Source organism: Paroedura picta, chromosome 2 (genome assembly GCF_049243985.1).
Source record: "Paroedura picta isolate Pp20150507F chromosome 2, Ppicta_v3.0, whole genome shotgun sequence".
NCBI classification, from domain to species: Eukaryota; Metazoa; Chordata; class Lepidosauria; order Squamata; family Gekkonidae; genus Paroedura; species Paroedura picta.
In genome coordinates this window covers 32,420,240-32,443,076 of record NC_135370.1, presented here as the reverse complement: position 1 = coordinate 32,443,076, position 22,837 = coordinate 32,420,240, and the positions used below count along the sequence as shown (strand labels likewise).

The 22,837-nt window shown below is 43.7% G+C and overlaps 1 protein-coding gene across 5 annotated transcripts; it reads left to right on the top strand.

Annotated features, from left to right (window-relative positions):
* Positions 1–3,332: 3,332 nt before the first annotated feature.
* On the top strand, positions 3,333–21,325 carry HNRNPA3 (heterogeneous nuclear ribonucleoprotein A3). 5 transcript variants are annotated; one of them, XR_013228016.1, is made up of 15 exons: positions 3,333–3,497; positions 5,803–5,902; positions 9,967–10,089; positions 10,884–11,030; positions 11,142–11,352; positions 12,644–12,733; positions 12,816–12,911; positions 13,014–13,103; positions 14,294–14,434; positions 15,871–15,996; positions 16,080–16,150; positions 19,038–19,103; positions 20,254–20,309; positions 20,818–20,923; positions 21,173–21,325. XR_013228016.1 is itself a non-coding variant. In XM_077319624.1 (12 exons), the coding sequence occupies exons 2-11, from the start codon at positions 5,840–5,842 to the stop codon at positions 16,130–16,132; spliced, it is 1,140 nt and encodes a 379-aa protein (XP_077175739.1). In that variant the 5' UTR covers positions 3,334–3,497; positions 5,803–5,839; the 3' UTR covers positions 16,133–16,150; positions 16,237–17,567. The 5 variants fall into 5 exon arrangements, 3 of the variants coding, with proteins under 3 accessions (XP_077175741.1, XP_077175739.1, XP_077175740.1); XR_013228017.1 differs by lacking the exon at positions 20,818–20,923; XM_077319624.1 differs by lacking the exons at positions 19,038–19,103; positions 20,254–20,309; positions 20,818–20,923; positions 21,173–21,325 and adding an exon at positions 16,237–17,567 and having other exon boundaries at positions 3,334–3,497.
* Positions 21,326–22,837: the final 1,512 nt, after the last annotated feature.

Genomic DNA, 22,837 nt, shown 5'->3' with positions numbered 1-22,837 from the left:
TAATTCACAATAGAGCAGGGATTCTCAACCACGGGTCCATGGACTCCTGAGGATCCACAGGAGCTCTGAAGTGGTGTGGTATTGGGGGTTGGTTTGGGCTGTCTTAGCTCCTACTCTTCTTTCCTGTCTAGTAAAGGTGGAGGGGGGAGCAAAAGCAGGGCTAAGGGTGTGGGTAATAATGTCACTTCTGGGGGTGTGGCAGGGGGCGTGGCCATCTGACCTCACTTCTGGGGCTCCTCGAAGTCTGAATAATTATTTCAGGGGCTCCTCCATTGTCAAAAGGCTGAAAAAGGCTGCAGTAGAGTTTGAACAGGAGTACCTCGCTTTTATATCTCTTTCACAAAGTGCATCATAGCAAGGGTTATTGGGCTCTTGCATTTCCAACTGTGATTGAGTATATTTTCTTTAATTCTATTTTTTTTAATTCTCTCCATTTTCTCTCTCTCAATAAATTAATGCTTCATCTATTATTTAAGAATATTTGACCAATGGAAAAAAGAGTGATTTCATTAAATGCCAACTCTATTTTTGGTACAATGGGCTTTTATACTAGTACATACCCTGTTTTCCCGAAAATAAGACTACTCCGAAATTGAGACCTAACGGTACTTTTTCATGCACCACTAGTATAAGCCCTCCCCCGAAAATAAGACCTACCTCTAATTGGTCCTTAGAGCTCCGTGACAACAGCTCTGTGAGAACTGACTAGCCCAAGGTCACCCAGCTGGCTGTATGTGGAAGAGTGTGGAATTATACCCTGGTACTCCAGAGTAGAGACAAGAAATGTGCGTGCACATTAAAACTTACGCCTTAGATAAATCTTTGTTGGTCTTAAAGGTGAATTCTGTTCAGCTACCAAATATTACTTGAATAGACTATGTATCTCCTGCAACGTAGTTAATTAATTTCTGAGCTCAGAGATTTTCAAATTATTTGTACAACTGTTTTCCAAGAAAAAGAAGAGTTGGTTCTTATATGCAGCTTTTCTGTACCCGGAGCCTCAAAGTGGCTTCCAATCTCCTTCCCTTTCCTCTCCCCACAACAGACACCCTGTGAGGTAGGTGAGGCTGAGAGAACCCTGATATTACTGAAGCAGCAGCAGCAGAGTTGGTTCTTATATGCCGCTTTTCTCTACCCAAAGGAGTCCCAAAGCGGCTTACAATCATCTTCCCTTTCCTCTCCCCACAACAGACACCCTGTGAGGTAGATGAGGCTGAGAGAGCAGTTACATGAATGACTGGACTAGTCTGATCTTGTCAGATCCAAGCTGCTACAGGAGGTTTGAGCCTGGTTAATATTTAGATGGGAAACCACAGAAAAATTCCTCTATCTCTATGTTGAGGCAGGCAATGTCAAACCTGCAAGCGTCTTCCCTTGAAAACCTTGCAGGGTCGCCATAAGTCAGCTGTAACTTGATGCCACTTTACACACAAATGTTGAGGGGGCTTGTAGCTAAGGGGTATAATTGCTTTATTGCCTCCTGCTTTTATCACCCTTGGCCTACCTGGTCATACTATGTACAAACACCACGACTGTACGTGCAACACTGCACAGATTGATTCTTCCATTTTAATGTCATTTTTAATCTTAATGTGCACTTTATAATAAATATATTGTATTTTAATTTTATTTTATTTCCCAGCCTTCAAGGTTCCTGACTTGTTTACTCAAGTTGGGTGTTTCTGTTTTTTTTTTTTTTCATCTACAGCAGGGGTAGTCAACCTGTGGTCCACCAGATGTCCATGTACTACAGTTCCCATGAGCCTCTGCCAGCAAATGCTGTCAGGGACTCATGGGAATTGTAGTACATGAACATCTGGAGGACCACAGGTTGACTACCCCTGATCTACAGCAACTCCACACCATAATCTACGTAGTTGCTCTACTATCTTTGTTCCTTTGCCTGCCAAAATATCCACCATGCACCGGTGTTTCAAAACTCTGCGTCAAATCTGGGTTTTCTTCCTTTAAAAAAAAATCCTGTAACATCTGGCCTGATTAAGAATTCTGCAGGGAGGGGCTCTCAAAACCTCGCACAGACCATTATGATTCATTGGTCCTAAAATAAGGTTAGGACTGATCACATGGATGGCGTTTTTGCTTTCAGGGATGAAGGGATAAGCCCCCCCCCCCCCCAATCTTCCAAAGTGGCTCCTGGGTGGTTTGGTTGGGATGCCAGCCTCAAGGTGGGTAAAAATATGATAAACTGTGAGAGGCAAAAAGTAACTATGAATATTTAATGCTCTGCTTTCCAGAAAGATAAATAGCAGAGTCAAAAACAATAATCACAAGAACTAGCAGAGATTCGTACGGGAGCATCATTTCTATCCCTGAATATGCACGAGAACTGAGGCATTCCTTCTCAACCAGTCTCTGTTCGTTCTTGTTACTGTTTTTGACTCTGCTGTTTATCTTTTTGGAAAGCAAGAGTATTAAATATTCATTGTTACTTTCTGCCTCACACCGTTTATCATATTTTTTACCTACACCAGGTGGTCCATTCATTCTGAGCCTCCTAGTGGGACCTGGGGATCCCTTGGAATTATTGCTCAACTCCAGGGTCCATTAGGCACACCTTGGATCATGCACCTTCAAAGTAGATTGTCCTATTCCACACAGGAAACCCCAGCTGCAAAAGCACACTGAAAGCACATGCTCCAACATGTGCCTAGTCGGCTATTATGCACAAGATGGATCATGTACCTTCAAAGCAGTCCTATTCCACGCAGGAACACTCAGCTGCAAAAGCACACTGAAAGTGCATGATCCAACATGTGCGTAGTGGGGTATTATGCACAACTTGGATCATGTACCTTCAAAGTAGATTGTCCTATTCCATGCGGGAAACCCGAACTGCAAAAGCACACTGAAAGCGCATGCTCCAACATGTGCGTAGTGGGCTATTATGCATAACTTGGATCATGTACTTTCAAAGCAATTGTCCTATTCCATGCAGGAAACCCCAGCTGCAAAAGCACACGGAAAGCGCATGATCCAACACGTGCCTAGTGGGCTATTATGCACACCTTGGATCATGTACCTTCAAAGTAGACTGCCCTATTCCACGCAGGAAAACCCAGCTGCAAAAGCACACGATCCAACATGTGCCTAATGGGCACTATACCCCACTGAGGTCTCTGTCCTGCCCAGGCTCCATGCTGCCAGCAACTCGCAGCTTCCCCACCTAGACCAGGCAACCCTAGTATGTGTGTGTGTGTGGGGGGGGCTCATCTAGAACGAGGCTTCGGCCTGAGCGGGCAGAGAGCAACGGCCGCGCGCATGCGCGAACCCTCCCCCCGCGCGCCTCGCGCTTTCAAGCCGCTCCTCATTCTCTCTCTCTCTCTTCCTCCCTCCCCCTCCTCCGCTGCCGCGGTTTCCCGTCGGGCCCCGCCTTCCCGCTCACGTGCCCCGATTTCCTGTGACCCCGCCCCGCCTTCCCTCTTCCTCTCGGCTCCATATTGAGGCTGAAGGAGGCAAAACTCAGTCACAAAATGGAGGTAACCGTTGGCGCCGCGCGGGAAAGGGAGGCCGCGGGTCCGGCCGTTGGCGGGAGGGGGGAGCCGCGCGAGGCGGCTGCGGCGGGGGGGGGGGGCTCGTGAGGGGGTGGGTGATTGGCTGGCTCCGTTCTCGCTCCCTGCTCCCCCCCCCGCACCTCTCTCGCTGCCGCCGACGAGGTCTGTGAAATGGCGCGCTGGCGGCGGCGGCAGCCATGGCGGCCCTGCCCGGGGAAGGAGGCCGCGCTGGAGGGAGAGCAGCCGCGGCGGAGACGGCGGGCTCGGCGCGGCTTCTTGGGGGGCGGCGGCGGAGCAATTATTATTATTGCCCCCCCCCGTCCTTTTGAACCAGCGCGCCTCTTCTCCCCCCCCCCCCCAGCACGTTCACCTTACATAAACTTCAGAGGGCGGGATCCTTCTGCCATTAAGAGAAGCCGCCCGCCTCGCTCCCGAAAGCGAAGCGCTTCACATTGCCCCATGAGGCTCATGCCACGCGGATAGGGTGGAGCAAGAGGCCTAGAGGAGGAGGATTAATAATAATTTTTCCGTACACTGAGATCGGGACGATCTCGCAGCAATCCATGAGGCCTCCCAGTAAACCTGCTTTGGATTGGACGACCAGTTAGACGCCCTTTCAATATATTTAAAAAAAAAATCTAGTCCTTACGTCGTTGCACAAGGGCTAAAATTAACTACCATCCATATATGCAAGGCGCCCTGCGTGGATTCACCAAGTTCTGGTGTCCTTAAGAGACTTGAATTAACCCGAGACACGCACTTCACAGACAAAGGGATAATTGCGACTTTTCTGGGTAGTTTTTAGTCGGGGATTTTGACATTATGGTACATATAATATGCTTAATTTGTTCCCTTTCTCCGAATTTTGTTCCTAGTTGCCAAAGCCAGTATGCAGGCAAGAAGCCAGGCTGTCCAGTGGTGTTTTAATAATAATATATTGATGCTCTACTTGCCCTATGGTTAAGCTCTGGGTATCTGGCTCCTGAACATAACTTAGTATATCAGGGACCACTGATCAGAGAAACGTGCTTACAAACGTGCTTACGCCACAGCCTGATCCTGTACATGTTTATTTAGCTTAGCACATCTTTTGGAGAGAGTAACCACTGTAAAACAGTATTTGACTTAAATCCAATGCTAAATCATGATATGAAATATCAAAAATACTTTTATAAACGGTAGGATTCAGTCGTGCATATTTTACCATCTCAAGTCTTTCATAATGTGAACTCACTTATGTTAATAATTAAACTTGGTTAGATAACTACAGCCATATAAAGAGTATGCTCCATTAAAGTGTTACATGAAGGATGTGTGATTTGCCAGAACATATTCAGCTTATCTTGAAATAAAGTTACTAGAACCAAATAAAACCCAAGCACAAAAACCATATTACTTCTTATTGGAACTCCTGTGTGCATATAGACTGGAAGCTTACAACAAGTAGCTCATTAAAAACCAGCTAAATGGTTTACCTGAGCAAGTGTTTTAATAAAGATTTCCTAGATGTCACACAAAGTAAAGCAAGATGATAGTATCAGAAGTACTAGAAAGTACATACTGTAATTTACAAACTTTGCTTATCAAAGCTAGAAATGATGGCTTTAAAACCGCTTAAGCATTGTCCAGTTGTTTAAGCATTAGCAAGTGCATTTGGCCCAACAGAAAGCAACTTACTGTTCCTCTGAAGAGCTGTAATTCCATTGGTGGCCTAAGATTCTAATTGGGACTTTCTGGTTATAACCAACCATGTGGGACCTGTTGGGGCTTGCTCTTGTGCAGTGTTTCAAGGCTTGCATTCTCTTTCTCTACTTCTCCCAGCTGAGCTTTGCTCCTATCACCTACATGACTAGTGAGAGGAATTGGATGAACACAGCATAGTACTGTGGAAACAACTTTATTCAAATGTTGGATGATCGAAACCTGTCTGAATAGCAGTTTGGTATAGTTTTGCAGCAAGCAACAATAAATATACTTGTTTGTACTGCCATAGTTAAACTCTCCTTTTTTAAAGATAGTGATACTATGAGACTGATCTATTCAGGTGTTGTCTGTCTGGTTAACTGTTGCTTGCCAGTTAGTCTATAAATCTTGAATTCCCTCTTTCAAAAAGTGGCTTGAAAACAAAGCTGCTCCCTTTTTTGTTTTACTGTTTCATATGCTGCCATCCTTTAAAATAAGGTGGCTCTTGATATTTGCTCCACTAAAATTTTGGGCCATTTGATTTTGTATGAGAGTAAGAAGAAGACTTTCAGAGACGGGTAAATTACTCGTACTACTTGTTACCTAGGTTAAAAGGAGCAACTGAGTCAGAACGCTCTCCCAAAATGGCGTGTAAAGAGGAGAGAGAGGCTGAAGATTACAAGAGGAGGGGAAGAAGATCTTCACAGGTGGAATATTTTATTTTTCTAGTTTTCTTACACACAATTCTTGCCTAGGTACACGCTCTCTGCTGCTCTGGTTGTTCCATGTGTGGTTCAAAACCCATGCAATACTATTTTTCTCTACTTTGGCTGTATTCTGCTTTTCATTCCCCACACTAGTTTGGGAGATCTGTACTAAGCTGCTTCTGCATAAATTGTGTTCCTGGAAATGATAAAATTTATTGTCAGTAATGGTCAAACTCCATAGAACAGTGGTCCGCAACCTTCTTGAGGCTGCGGACCGGGGAGGGCGATCACCCGGAAAACGCGCATGCGCGGCCCTGCTTCCCTCTCCCCCCCCCCTCCCACAAAAAGAAGCTTGCGGTCTGGGAAGTTTCTTACTGGGGGGGGGCGGGGAGAGGGAGCCACGGCCCGGTGGTTGGGGACCACCGCCATAGAAGACACTTTACCTTAGATAATATTGTTAAAGGTTGGTTAAAATGTTATGTGAACTCTGATCTGGATGTTTGATCAGTTGAAATAATCTACTTTAATTTCCAGTTGACTGGAGCTTTTTATTTAAGGTGACCAAAGTGTAAAGGTCCATACCACTGTGAACTGTACATAGGAACTCTCATTTCATGACTCCTTCCACACAAAAACATTGCATAGATAGAAGGCTGGAATAAATTATAAGCATTCACCCTGAGTGGAGAATTTTGCGGATATGAAGGAACAACCACATGAACCTTCAAATCTCATTTGAAGTGATACAACCCAGATTTTCTTCCACTTGCTGACACCTATGTGAAATTCTGCTGTGAATAAGCTGGCATTCTGAATCATTTCTATTACAAAATATTTTAGACATATTTAGCAACAAACCTGCTTTTGACAAACAAATTCATTTTCTTGAACCATTAACTATGATGCGACTGTCAAATAATGATGCATAAACTAGTGCAGAACGATGACTTTGAACACCAGAAGGGATTAGATCCTGAACACGTGCATACCACTATGAATGCTTAACTCTTTCTCCCATCCCAAATATAAATGCTTAAATTTATTTAATTATTTATTATTTAAATTCCCAATTGGGCTCACGGCAGTTCACACAATATTACTGAATTCACTGCAATAACTTTTATCCTTTGTCATCATTTCTAAAATGATCACAGGCATAGTGCTATAGAATTGTAGAGTTGAAAGGGACCACAGCCTGTTGCTGTAAGGCAGGGTCATTCAGTACAGCTCAGTGAATAGTCTAGACCAGGGATAGTCAACCTGTGGTCCAGAAAACACTGGCAGGGGCTCATGGAAATTGTAGTCCATGAACATCTGGATGACCACAGGTTGACTACCCCTGGTCTAGACCAGCCTTTCTCAACTTTTTACCACTGAGAAACCCCAGAACTGGCACAATCATGCAGAATATGGCTGGGAAGCATAGCTGTGCCCACACCTGCCTGCGGCCCCTCCCCTTCCAGCCCCTCCAGGTCCATCATTGGCCATTTTGGGAAGGGGGGCGAGGCTGACCTGACCACCTATGGTCGTATCACTGAATAAATGTTTAACAAATTTAAAATAACTATAAACATTAACTCCCATCCATCTGGGAAACCCTTCCAGGGCTGTCAAGAAACCCTGGTTGAGAAAGCCTGGTGTTAGACACTGTGGAAGAGAGGACCAATAAGGTCAAGGTAACTTGTCATTTCTCAGTGAGCTGGTTATGACACATGGTTTTATATGGAAACATTTCAGTATAGATGATGAATTTTCCTCCTGTTGGCAACTGTAACTCCCCTTTCCACTCCACTGAGGTCCCAAAGTAGCTCACAGTATTCTCCCTATCTCCCTATTATCCTCACAACAACCCTGTGAGGTAGGTTAATCTAAGAATATGACTAGCCAAAGGCTCTTCGCCCAAGGTCTTCCAAGGCATACTGGGGATTTGAATCTAGATCCCTATCAGATGAACTTACCAGTGTGCTGCAATCTGCCTTGTGCCTCAGCAAGAAAGTGAATAAATTTGCCACACTTGATCGTTATCAGCCGATTACTGTGAAATTCCTAGTATGCCAAAATAGTTGCCACATGGTCCCTGAGAGAGAATAGTAAAGGTTCTTGGAAGTGGGTAGGTAAAGTAGGCTATTGGTGTTCCAACAGTGTCATCTAGGTTTTATTTTTTGCTTCAAGAATAATTAGGTGGTCTGTAAAATGTCCATGAACCAACTAAGAGAAGCATTCAGAAATAGGGGTGCATGGCGAAGACTTTCCTATAGAATTGCTGAGTGTCGGACATGACTGAACGGATGACATCATCATCTGTAAAATGTGATTGCAGAAAGGCCATTGTACTTGACTTTTGGCAACCCATAGCTTTCTTGGTGGAATGACTGCTGCCTCCGCTTGCAGTTCTGGGACCCTGCCTACGTTTTGAAATCCCCAGGTATCCATTTTAGAATCTCCAAGCCGAGGGCATTTGCGATGCAAGTTTAACTCAAAAAAATACGGTGTTTCCAAAGAGTCATAATGACCAAAATGGCCTTGGGATTTTAAAACGTGATTGCTCTTGGGGAGTCTTTACACTATCTGACTTGCTTTAAGGAGAGAGATTCTAGACATTTAACTAGTGAAACACTACTGAGAGAAACAAGAGAACTTTGTTTTTTAGATGTCCAGCAATTGATCGCAGATTATGGACTTTGAGGTGTGCATCCAGTCTATCTTGCATATCACCTGTAACAAAGCATGTGGTTTTTACATGCATATTAATTGACTCCAGTGATTTGATGGATAATATCACATGCACTGCACAAAATATGCCTGCACTTTTAATAAGAATGGGCAAATAAACTATGAAAGACCCAATATGATTGGCACCTACTGGTAAATAGAGCTTAAAAACGAAAAAATATGCATCATTAAGAAATTGCACTTTCTTAATCATATATGGGTTTGTTTGTTTTTTTGAGAGAAAATGTTCCACCTACAACATGGAATGGTGTAGATTACAGTGGAGTATTGGGGCTTGTCTGACAACTTTTGAAAACATTTTTCAAGTATACGATGTGCAGAGGTTCCTTCTGCTTGTGCATACAGTAATGTGCTTTCTGGGCTATAATTAAGCATGGATACTAGGAATGTGTTTTATAAAGGGAGCACAGCATTCTTGTGTTGAGACCAGATTATTTAGAAAATTGCCAAGTTAAAGGAGGTAGGGTCTTGTTCTGAAATCACATTTCTTCCTAAATTAAATAATTAGTATCATTCAATAACTAGAAAAGGATAAAGGCCCGCTTTAGACTTCACAGTGATTAATCATCCCATGCTGATTTTATCTGCTCTTTGAAATTCAGGATAATTCAAAGGCCATTTGTTATTTAATCAGCTCTATAAATGTCATAACTAACTTGGGTCCACTGAAATAAAATAACTGCATTGCATATCAGCCAAAACAACATGTCAGAATGAGCATCTTTAAAGGGAGGAAGATTCAATAAAAAGCTAAAATGGTATTCAGCTGCAATCCTGTGCAAAATATGCAGAACTCTGCAAGACCTAACTTCAAATAGTGTGTATACATAGGATGAGGCTCATCTCATTGTCTCCCTAGAAACCCTGTGTTACCTCCAAGATTCATTCTGGACACGCATTTACTTGGAAGAAAGAGTGCTTAGGATAGCAGCCATACTCACATCAGTAGCTAGTCATTTGGTAAGACAGAGGAAGAGAATAAAATCCCTTTCCTCAGACTATACCAGTGGCTAACCGTACCACAAGAAAGGGAAGTGGAGGTGGAAAAGCTCCTTCATTTTGACTTGCCTTGAAATTTTACCTCTGGAAAAGAAACTTGGGATAAAATTACAGTAAATACCTTAAATTTGGTATATTTCTAACTAGTCAAGCATTTTTTGAAAGCCATAAGCAGGCCTCTCTGAATAAGGGACTTACATTTCGTTCTATCATGCTGAAGTGTCTGAAAGGGGGGAAAGTCAGCTCCTGACAATAGCATGAGAACAGGCCTTACTGACTTTACAACAATAGTATGCATCTAATGCAGCACACTGACATACTCTTCGTTTCAGGGCCAGGATCCTAAGGAACCAGAGCAGTTGAGGAAGCTGTTTATTGGTGGCCTAAGCTTTGAAACTACCGATGATAGTTTAAGGGAACACTTTGAAACATGGGGCACACTCACCGACTGTGTGGTAAGTGATCACAATAGCCTTCTGCTTTCCTCCTGCAGTGAATGACTTATTTCTTAGAAATGCTGAACGGTGTGGAGTTCCTGGAAGAAATCTTAGCCATATCCCCTTGAGCCCCCTGAAAAGTTACTCCTGAAGACCCTTGGGCATAGCTTAAAGACCGGGCGTGAGGGAAGGAGAGCTGCAGCTTGAAAGGGGCAAGGCAGAAATCCCCTGGGTTAGCGATCCCTAACCTGTGGGCTGCGGACCACATGTGGTCCATCGACTAATTGGAGGTGGGCCACAAAGGACGCCTCCCCCCCCCCTCCAGCCCTTTACTTCATCAACGATCCGGCAGGCGCACATGTGCAGGCTCAGAGCTCCGCGCCTGCGCTCGCTGGCATGCCAAAGGCTGTGCCTCCCTTCCCCGCCCCAGCCACCCCGCCTCCCTGAGCAGAAGTGCCACCTCGGCTTCCCCGCCCCCCCCTCCCCGGAGTCCCAGCACTTAGGAGCGCTCACTTGATTGCCATCAGCAATCCCCCCCCCCCCGGGCCTCAGTAAAATTGTCAAGGGTTGAGTGGTCCCCGGTGATAAAAAGGTTGGGGACCACTGCCCTGGGTAACCTTCCTTACACAGATGATCTTGCTCAGTAATGATGGTTTCTGCCTTCCACCATCAGTTGCCTGTGCTGCAATCTGTGCCACATTCCATTCCTCTCCTGTGGGTTTTGGGGAGCAACAGAGGGCTCTTCAGAGGGCTCCAGGAAAAAGAAGGCAAAGTCTGTCAATGTCTAATCTCATGTTGTACATTTGATATAGGTGATGAGAGACCCGCAGACAAAACGTTCCCGTGGGTTTGGTTTTGTGACCTATTCTTGCGTGGAGGAGGTAGACGCTGCAATGGCAGCTCGACCGCATAAGGTCGATGGACGTGTGGTGGAGCCAAAGAGAGCAGTTTCCAGAGAAGTAAGTATAAATGTGCTGAACTTTGATGTATACATTATTTGTATTCTATCTTGATCTGTTTTGAACATGCTGTTTTTGCAAGTCTGCTGAACGCAACCTGGAATTTTACAGGATTCTGTGAAACCCGGTGCCCACTTAACAGTGAAGAAGATATTTGTGGGAGGGATTAAAGAAGACACGGAAGAATATAATTTAAGAGATTATTTTGAAAAATATGGCAAGATTGAAACCATAGAAGTAATGGAAGACAGGCAGAGTGGAAAGAAACGAGGTTTTGCCTTCGTGACATTTGATGATCATGATACAGTTGACAAAATTGTTGGTATGTAACACTTTCATTCTTGCTTTGTGCAGACTTATGCAACTCTTTAATGTTGTTCTACCTTTCTCTGCCCGGGGGTCAAGTGCTACTTAACACTGGGGCAGAAGGTTATTGCTATGCTGTCATTATGTCAGGCAGGAATGCTGGCAGCTAGAAGTAGATCATTTACTGTAAATTTGCTCATGTTGTAGAACCGCTTTCCAGAAACTGTTGAGAAAGTATTACCCCTCCTTAATTTCTGGAAAGAACACAAAATATATCTTTGTCAGAGAACATTTGGAGGAACAGTTTCTGCATGGTTTGTTTTCGTTTCTAGGCTTCTCCACTAAATGCACATTACTTAAACCACTTTGAGCTTATGGGAAGGCAATATGGGATGTTTTACATAAATGCTCCTGTTTGACGCAATCTGTTCTTGAAAAAGGGAATTTGGTGTGGGAATAAGACTTTCCATTTGTTTTTGGTTGCACTTTCAGGGTGCTTCTAAGTGGACTAGTTCCCACATACTTAAGGGAGTACCTTCTCCTGTGTGTTCTTCCATCCTCAGGATCTGAAGAATTTCTGTTCTTAGTGTACCTTTCAGGGGTGTAGAGCAAGGCTCTTTCTTCCATCCATACCCTTTGTGGAATGGTCTGCCCAGGAAGGCTGAGCCAGAAATATTCCTCCTCCTTTTGCTAACAAGTGGCTACTTCTCTGTTTTACCAAAACCAAAAAACCTGTACAAGCTTTTTTTCTAATGCACATGAGATGCACTCTCAGCACATAATTATATGATAGTGAAGAGTGGTGAGCCTCGGCATATGCCATAGGAGGTGGTCTCCAAAAAGTCAAAAATTTACATATTGGTTGGAGCCATAATCTACAGATCCCACTCAGCTACACTTTATAATGAGTTTAGATTTTGTATATAGAGTGTATTGTTATAATTCTGACCACTGAGGAAGACCCAGTAGGATCAAAACGTGTTTGGTCTTATGTGCAGTTCTGTATAGTTTTTATGTAGTTTTTATTCTGTTTTTAAATTGTGCACCACAATAAATAATTACCGCTTTTACTTACCTGTTTTGCCAAGACTTCCCTGTCATCTGACTGGCTTCTGAAGCTGCTTTTTTGTTCTATCTATACAGTGTATTAAATTGTCAATTTAGTTTTCATATATGAGCTTATTTTAATGTTAAAAAAATACTAATAGCAATACACCCATGAAAATGCCTTTTGAGAATAAGCTTGCATACATGATTATTAAGAGGCCACATGTCCCTCTGATACCAATTTTTAAATGTGTTTTTAGTTCAGAAATACCACACCATCAATGGACATAACTGTGAAGTGAAAAAAGCCCTCTCCAAGCAAGAAATGCAGACTGCTACCGCTCAGAGAAGTGAGTTTGTTATTACGCAACACGAAACCATTTAGGTGGCGAAGCTTTTCATTTATTACAAGGAAACGTTTTACTTTTTTAGATCGTGGAAGCAGTTCAGGCAGCTTCATGGGTCGTGGAAACTTTGGAAGCAGTGGTGGAGGTTTTGGTGGTAGAGGTGGAAGCTTTGGTGGCAGAGGTAAATGCACATTGGGTTTCCACCCCACACCCCTTCCAAAGCAAGCCACGATACCTTTCTGACTCACTTTCTGACGCACGTCAACATCTTGTTCTGATGCAGGAGGCTATGGAAGCAGCAGCAGTGGCGGCGGCGGCAGTGGCAGTAGAGGAAGTTATGGGAGTGGCGATGGATACAACGGCTTTGGTGATGGTAAGTAGACTGACGGACTTAGACTGAAGCTGCTTTAAGAGGAGCCGAAGACGCTGGGACAGAAAGATGTTCCAAACACCCATCGCGCTTTGAGCCTGTCTGGTTAATGTAACTTAAAATGGTCGTTATGAAAGGACAGCTGACAACCCGATACAGAAATTGAGGCATTCAGGGAAATTTCATGTGTCCAAAAATAAATCGCTTGATAGAACAGTGGACACTAACCGCATTCCAGATACAGGGTAATGCCAAATGTTAATTGGAACTGGATAAATAAATGTTGGTGTAGTGGTTAGGTGTGCGGACTTCTAATCTGGCAAGCTGGGTTTGATTCCCCACTCCCCCATATGCAGCCAGCTGAGTGACCTTGGGCTCACCACAGCACTGATAAAGCTATTCTGACCGAGCAGTGATATCAGGGCTCTCTCAACCTCACCTCCCTCAAAGGGTGTCTGTTGTGTAGAGAGGAAAGGGAAGGCGACTGTAAGCCACTTTGAGACTCCTGGTAGAGAAAAGTGGCATATAAAACAACTCTTCTTCAAAAGATAACAGATCTTTAGGCCATTTATTTAGCTTGTTTTCTGCATATTTGTGAGATGAGGTGAAACGGTACATGAACTCCCGACAAGCTGACACTACATATAAAACGTCGTTCACCTCAAATACAATACTTAAATCAGTTAAATGGTCATCTTACAGTTAGTTAAGTGATGAGTGTGCTTAAGTTGAACCAATCCATAAGTTAGAATATGCATTCTGCACAAAGTGCAAATTGAAAGTTAGATGCCCAGAACGGTTTCTGGCAATTTGGTTCAGCGTACGGTGGCTACCCTCATCCTCTAACTTTGCTTGAGCGGTTTCTAGAGTTTATTGCAACTTTATGGACGCCATTATGATGTAATGTGCCTTTTGTGCTGGTCGCAGTCTTTATTGGATTTCGGGTTTACTGATTTATGGGCACTTGGAAATGGCTAAATCAGGGGTAGTCAAACTGCGGCCCTCCAGATGTCCATGAACTACAATTCCCATGAGCCCCCTGCCAGCATTTGCTGGCAGGGGGATCCTGGGAATTGTAGTTCATGGACATCTGGAGGGCCGCAGTTTTGACTACCCCTGGGCTTAAATGGTGAAGTGTTTTGATGCAAACATAATACCTTTTGTGGTCTCAATCTCAATTGCGATGTCTCAAGGTGGTGGGAGCTATGGCGGCGGTCCTGGATACGGTGGCAGAGGAGGCTACGGTGGAAGCCCAAGCTATGGAAGCCCAAGCAGTGGATATGGAGGGGGAGGTGGCAGCTATGATGGCTACAATGAAGGAGGAAGCTTCAGTGGTAAGACATTTTGAATTATGTCTTGTAACTTCCTAACCTAATCTGAGCAGGGCAGGCAAAGGTTCAGATCCTCATTATCCCACCTTCTTGTTCCATGACGTAAAGAACGTTGTACCCTTTTTGGCCTAAAATGAACTGTATTATGCCCCTTGGGATCACATGTAGTTTGATGTCATCCCTTCCTCCGAGCAAGGTCTAAGGACAGTCTTATTTTACTCTTAGAATTGAGCTGATAATATATCTCCGTATAAACATGTGCAGAAAAATATGTGGCAAGCCCTGAAAAATCTAGTAGGAATGGCATTATAGCTCTTTACAATTATATTTATACGCCACATCTCTCGGTATATACCTGCTTGTGGTGGTTTAGATTGGCTAGGGCACAATATTCACTTAAGAAGCTTTTATTTAAATCATAATACTATCTAGTGCAGGGGTGACAAAACTGAGTCTCCAGATATCACTGGACTACAATGCTAGCAGGGGCTCATGGGAATTGTAGTCTATGGACATCTGGAAAGACACAGTTTGGACACCCTTGATCTAGTGCATCTTCCTTAGAATACATGGCTTATGCTCTCAGTGGAGCCAGTGGGCTGTCAGCTCTTTCCTGACTCTGTTTTCACACTCTCTTTTGAGCAGATATAAGGAACTCTTTCTCTGTGTAAGTGTGCATGACATAGATCTGGGGAGTGTGGGTTGTGGGCTGAACTATTTTATGAGCTTTCAACAGCATGGTTCTGTTCTCATTTTCTCCTGGAGTTTAAAACTTGGCGATACTTAGAATCCTAAAGTGTTAATGATACCAGTAGTAAGAGAACAACATGTTGTTTTATATGCTTAGCCGTGCCCAGTTTCCTCACAAGGGCCCCTATCTTATGCAGCTTTTGCCCACATGGATCTAATGGTCCCATTCTTTTTGGAAATCCAAAGGGGTTCCTTCTCCCTCTTGTGCCAGTGGAAAAGTTGGTAGGGTGCAGCATTAATCCTATCTATGATATCCTGTAAAACTAATCATGTGTATGTGGTAAATTTATTGTACACCAAGATAATTTCCGTCCGAATGAGTTGTTGTTCAAAATTTATTGTATTGTATTTATATTTATATTTATATTTATATTTATATTTATATTTATATTTATATTTATATTTATATTTATATTTATATTTATATTTATATTTATATTTATATTTATATTTATATTTATATTTATATTTATATTATTTATATACCGCCCTCCCCGGAGGCTCAGGGCACTTTACATTAGAACAAAGAACAATACCTGAAACAGTCTATAACATGTGAATAACCTTACAATAATAATAACCAACAGTTGTAACCATATAACAATATAACGGTATAAACCATAAAATCTGCCAAGAAAATACGACCTAAGTGACAATGAGAAGTTTAAAACAATTTATGTTCTCCTCAGGCAACTACGGTGGCAGTGGGAACTATAATGACTTTGGCAACTACAGTGGGCAGCAGCCGTCCAACTATGGCCCCATGAAAGGAGGCGGCAGTTTTGGTGGCCGAAGCTCAGGCAGTCCCTATGGTGGTAAGTATAAATGGATTTAGGATAGCGTGTCCCCAATGTCCGTGGCTTGCGATGAAATAAATATTCCTTTTTCCTACTCGCAGGTGGCTACGGATCTGGAGGAGGAAGTGGTGGCTATGGTGGGAGAAGGTTCTAAAAATGTAGCAAACTGAGGGTAGGTATCTCATAAATGAGTATTTTATATGAAGACTACACAACGTTTCATTGAGAGTAATCCTTTTCTTATCGTGTATTCAACAGGCTACAGTTCTTAGCAGGAGAGAGCGAGGAGTTGTCAGGAAAGCTGCAGGTTACTTTGAGACAGTCGTCCCAAATGCATTAGAGGAACTGTAAAATCTGCCACAGAAGGAGCGATGAACCATAGTCAGAAAAGTTACTGCAGCTTAAACAGGAAACCCTTCTTAAAGACTGTCATAGCCACAGTTTGCAAAGAGTGCAGCTATTGATTTAATGCAATGTAGTGTTTAGATGTACATTCCTGACTTCTTTTTTTTTTAATTTGTTGTTGTAGCTTTGTCTTTTCCTTTATAAAATCAGGTATATTGCCCTGTAAATTTGTGGTAGTGGTACCAGAAATTAAAAATAATTAAGGAACTTTTAATTTTTCAATTCTTGTGTAGTTCAGTTTTTTTTCTCTCTTAAACTTCTTTAAATAAAGAAATGTAGTTTTAGGGTATATTCTTGCTAGGAAAAAAAATCAGTGCATTATAATCTTGTATTAGTTTAAACTTGTGATACCGCTGAACCGTTTAAGAACTTTTTAGTTTTTCTGCATATGTAGCCATATGAAATGAGTTGCACATGCAAAGGGAGGGGAGAGATGTTTGCATTAAAGCTTGTCTAGCTGTATAACTAGGACTGAGTCATTTAAACTAGTGCTTGTGAATGATAAAAAAAGCTTTATTTTCAAAAGAAAATTCCAGATATTTCTGGCTCGTGCTTATAATTTGTAGCGTTTGTTTCTTAGTTTAAGCCTTCCAAGTAAATTAGTATGAAAGTTCTTTTAAGCTTTATTCAGTTTGCCTCTCGTTTCTGTTGATATATGCAGAAGGTGCCTCAGCCCTTAAGCACCAGCAGAATAGGCTTCTGCCTTTTATTGCTATCAAGGCTTAATCCTGCCTCCCCAAATGATGAACAGATTCAGTACTCACACCTCATTGAATTAAAACTTCCAGGCAAAATAGCCTGGCTCCGTCACTTAGCTTACAACTATATAGGTCCATGTGTTCTGCCCTAAAAAAACTGGGTTTGTTCTAACAATTATCCTTAACCATTAAATGTAATGGTTAATACTTGTACCGCATGTTGTTCTGGCTGCCCTGCCTCCCTGGAACAAAGTCGCAGCGCAGTCATAATCCCTCCCAAGACCCCTGGAACGAGTATAAACTTTCTGACTACAGGCAAACCAGCAGATCTGCTTCACACACCTTCTAACGTCCTGAGCGTCGGCCTTGAAGGTGGAGCGAAAACCAATTGCTTCACAGCCTAGGAATAGGAACTGGCTGAACATGATGTATTTGTTGTGACCAGCGAGTCTTGTGACTAGAATAAAATTTAAGACTTTTTTTTAATGCATCAGAGTGATGTGTCAAAGCTTCGGGATAAGTGGGTGCGGTTTACTCCTTCACTTACCCAAAATTTGCATACAACTATGTTCCCTACTAATTTGCTATCCTTCTCAATCCGATCAGACTTCTCTTTCCACCATTGCCAGAGCAGTGCTTTCTGTCAATACACATCCAGAAGAGTAGGGCACAGTGAGTAGAAGAAACTCAGACCCTTGCCAGTATGATGCTGGAATTTCTCATCTTGTTACTTCTTCTCTAGGCCAATGAACAGTATAAAGGTAAACCTGATTCCAGTATAGGAATGGATTGTTGGACATGATAAAAAATATATATTCCTCTTGGACTTATTGTGATTTCAGCCCATCTCCGTTAGGTTGATAGAAGACTGGGTCTGAAATATTGACCTTTTTGGTTCTGGCCTGCTTAGGCATACTGTCAGGGTGGTTGGGTATAGAAGGCTGTGGTGAAATCTCATTTAACTACACTCCACAAAATCAAACGTATTAGTACGTACGGAGGTGGAAAAACAGGTGGTTGGCCTTTGAGTATACTTTTCATTTTCAGGGGAGTTTAATTACTTATTAAAAGTTTTGTATCCCACCCCCTCCAGAATTTGCCCATAGTGGCAGATGGTTTATAAGGCAAAATGTATCAAAGGCACATCAGTTTGGTATTGTGGTCTGGAATCTTCCCATTACTAAACTGTACGGCCCGTGTCTTTTCCTCTTGCAAGGACAGCATAGCCCTGAACAATCGCTTCCAGGGCTAATGTTGATTGCAGGGGCAGAACCAGAGGATGGGTTTAAGGGATTTCATTGGTTCCCAGTCTGCGTATGTGGTGGGAGGGAGGTCGCGACCGTGTCCGCCATGGAACGAACAACAGCCATACAGGAAAGCCGTGTAACTTGACTGTGTAGTGTTTCACCCTTGTTTTGCCATCCTCAATATGAAATCGACCAGCTGCCTGTTGTTGGTGCCAGTGACTTAGACCTAGTTCTTTGATGCAAATGTTGGAGAAGTGTAAGCTGAGGAGAGTCGCTTACCAGCTGTAAAGACTCTAGGACGTGTAAGTGTGGATCGCAGGAGACTCAGACAGGACTTCCGCAGCCTGTTGTGTATGTGGACCCAGTCAGCCTAATTAAAGAATGACGAGGCAGCGACAGCACAGCTCCAGCTTCATCTTCCAGAAAAAGTGAAAGCATAAGATACCATGCTGATAGTGAGCTTTTGGAGAGCTGCTAGTTAAAAACTACCTTTCACTGCTGAAATATCGAAGGAAGTCTAGCACGAGTTCTTCACCAGTTGGCGCCTCCCTGAGTCATAGCTACTTGAGTTGACCCAAAGTCATAGGTCTAGCGTTTAGACCTGAAAGGAAGGGGAATAAGAATAGGTAAGGTTTGTCTCTAACACTTTTCATGAATTAAAGAGCGTCTCTTGTCTGAACGAGGTAAGAATAATCTGTTTGACTTGCAGGTGATAGAAGAACTCCCTGCTGGACCAGATGGGAATTTCTTAATCTGTTAGGAAAATGTTGACTTGGTAAGACCCTTGAGTATAGTGGTTACCAACAGTAGATTGGGGCCCCCAAAATAGGTTGCTACTTGTGGGTGGATATTGGAAGGACAGGTGAAAGGGAGGTGGGCGTGTGAGATTCTGGTTTTAATTTCCATGTGTAAATTGGCCATGAAGTATAAGGCCTGTTGCTCAGTGATGAGCATTCTGCGTTTTGTGTTGGGAGAGGAAGAAAGTTGCAAAGAGTTATTCTGTGAGAGAGTTCTGAGTAGTGTATCGCCCTTTGATAATTTAGAGCAGTGGTCCGCAACCCCCGGTCCGGGGACCGGGACCGGTCCGTAGATCAGTTGGTACCGGTCCGCGGCTCCTCATCCTCCTCCCCAACTGCTGCCTCGGCGGCTGCCCTGCCACTCTGCCGCTGGCTCACCTTTGGTGCTCTCCAGCGGCCACCATGGCTGGGGCTCCCCCTCGGCGTGGCACTGCGCAGCTGCTGCTGGCAGCACCCCCCAGTGGGTGGCAGGAAGTCAGGGGCGCCAGCGGGAAAGCAAGTGGAGCAGGGGCTCAGGCAGCAGCGACATGCCTCAGCAAAAGACTACCCCCCCCCCCCCCGGCCTCAGTAAAATTGTCAAGTGTTGACTGGTCCTCGATGCTAAGGTTGGGGACCACTGATTTAGAGAACCACAACTCTAGTCCAATATGAAATGTTGAACTGTGATTGGAAAAGTTATGCAAATACAAACTGAATGCTAAAATGTGACATGCCTTGTTCTGCTTCCAACCCTGTAACCCAATATTAAAAAATGAAAGCCTCATCTGGCTGGTTTTATAGACACTAACAGCTATTGGGTAGTGATAATTAAGCATTTTCTTTAGTACTAAGATTGGAAAATGCTGGCGGGTATTCTGAATTCACTTAGCAGTCTCCTGCATGTTTATGGTTGGTTTTCAGAAGAAAAAGTCAGCCCTGAATCTCATGTTCACGAGCGGGTTGTCTTGACCATATTCGATTACTGAAGTTTTTCAGCCAGTTTAAACTCAAGTGCAGCAAGCTGTCATGAGCCTGATGGTTTGTAAAGAATGATAGGCTAGGCCACAACAGGATTTTTAGAGTCTTCTAAAAACTCATTTGAGAATTGTGGGTTTTCAGCCAGTATAAATTTCCTCCGCTAATTTTCAGGCAAGAAAACTGATGACTCGATCATCCGGAACACGATGCTGCTTCATATGGTTCAGGTACTAGTTCTTCTGTTGAGAAATGAGCTCTTGCTTTCGAATCAGTCGTCTTCCTTGCTCTTTAACGTTAAATACGGTGTTGAATTCAACCAGATTCTTCACTCAGTCCCACTTAAGTCCCCTCTTTACTGATTGGCTGCTGTCTGTGCAACTCCTGTGACTCCCAGCATAATGTTCAAAGGGGATCACGTCTTCCTTCCTTTTTATCAGTGGCAAAGCTGGCGGGATCCATCCCCAAATCCTATGCCTTTCAATTATGGGAAGTCAGAATCTTCAGATAAGAGAAGGCAGGATCATATTTCCGACCATCCACACCGACTGGCCCCTTGCCTGTTGGCATTATATTTCCACCTCTCCTCCACTATAAACTTGCCCTCTGGGGATGTTGGAATTGTAGACTTCTGCCTGCACAGCTAGCACCAAGAGATACGTTACAGATTCTTACCTGGAACGCAGGTGTTTGAAACGGCAGCACTAGCACACATTTCTGGTTTTCTGTTATCTTCAGGCACCTGAGTGAAAAATGGTATCTCTGCCTGCTTTCATTTTCGTAAAACGGGGACAAGGCCAAGCTGTATGCAGCTCATGGCTGCCCAACAGAACACAGAGTGGGGGTGAGTGCCTCTTCTCCTTTTTCTCCCCAAGTATCAAAGAGCTCCTAGATCTCTGCGGCTAGGAAAAAGGAGGGAAGATGTCAGTCCTGTATGCAGTGGGTTGAGCATCAGCCAGATAGATGGATTAAGATGGATAGTGTGGAAGGTTGGGATGAATAGACAAGTGTTGCCCCTTTCCCTCATAACTTGACAAAGGTGGGGTGCCTTTCTCAGTGTGCCAGATTTGTGACTTATGTCCCCCCCCTGCAGGATAACGAATCCTGACCATCTGATCTCTGCAAGACGAAAGATGACGTAGCACGCAAATAACAGATGGAAAATGTAAATGACGTCTCGGACTGATGGCTGCGATTTCAAACCTGTGTCGTTCACATGTTTACAATAAAGTACCATAATTTGTCACGCCTCTCTCCTTTACTAGCTTCATATAGTTACTAGGTGGTTATTAGGTCTGCGGTGTTCCATGTTTGAAGGAGCTGACTTGATCAAGATTTTGAAGAGTACATGTCCCCCAAAACAGAGCTGTGCCATCTTTCCATTAGAATGCCGAGTGGCCTGTAGATAGGATTTATTCTGATAGAGCAAGTATCTAGCGCAAGTCCCTGGTTAAGGTGTAAATCAGTTAGTGTCAGTATATTGAAAGAATCTGACGATGCTCCCAACCAGGGGTCTGCAGCTGTTCCCCTTCTGTCCCAATGGGCTCGGCTACAAGCTGGGGAACTGGCCACGTCCATTGCTGCCCTCCTCCCTCCCAAGTGTGAGTGAGCTGTCATGATTTCTGCAACTGGGAGGAGGCAGAGCAGAGCCTGCATGCCTATTCCTACTTTAAACTACCTCTTGTTTCTCTCCCCCCTCCCATCCTCCTTGAGGCTTCTTGTTGCTGATGGTAATGTCACTTCCTATGGCATTCATCTTAGAGGTGTGGCCAGCTGACATCACTTCCAGGGCCCCTGGAAGCCCGAAAAATTATTTAGGGGGCCCCTCCATTGTGAAAAGGTTGAAAAAGGCTGGTAAGTTTCTTTTGACAAACTTGCATTCTTCACAATGTAAACGCTATCCTACAGGCAGAGTACCTGAAAGTGCCCTGATCAAGTTTCACTTTCTATAGACTTGAGAGCTGGTCCCTCTGGTGCAATTACTTGCAGAGTTCTGGTTGGTCACTTGTACTTGGCAACTAAATAAAATAGAAACCTCTAGAATACTAGTGACAATCCACGATTCTATACGTTTTGCACCATGGCCCCAGTGTAGCTCTAGTACAGCCTTTCTCAACCTTTCCACCACTGAGAAAGCTCTGAAATATTCTTCAGACTTCGAGAAACCCCATAAATGGCACAATCGTGCCAAATATTGTTGGGAAACATAGCTGTGTACATGCCCACCTGGGGCCCCTCCAGGCCCATCATTGGCCATTTTGGGAGGAGCGCGATGGGCAGATCAACCAATAAATGTTTAACAAATTTAAAAAATATATAAGAGATAATTTCCACCCATTTGGGAAACCCCTTCAGGGCTGTCATGAAACACCAGGGTTTCACAAAACCCTGGTTGAGAAAGCCTACTCTAGTAATTCAGTTATTTGACCTTAGTGTGGCACGCACTGTATATAGCTCCTCCAATCCATCAGCCCTGAGTTTCTACCTGAGTGCTTTTAAGTGGTCACCACCATCTCTTGCTTTCTTTGGCATTGGCTTAAGCCGTTTGTGTACAATCCTGTTCCCACAGCATACAGCTTCTTTACCCCTGTGTACTGCCTTCAATGCCTGTTTCCATCATTTTTGCTAAACCACCTTCCATGTAGATCTTCGGGGCTTTCTTTCTTGGCCCATTACCGCCTTCCTTTTGCTCTTCCCTCTTCCTGGAAACTACACCCCCCACATAACGCACACTTCTGTCCCTAGGACATGTGAAGCT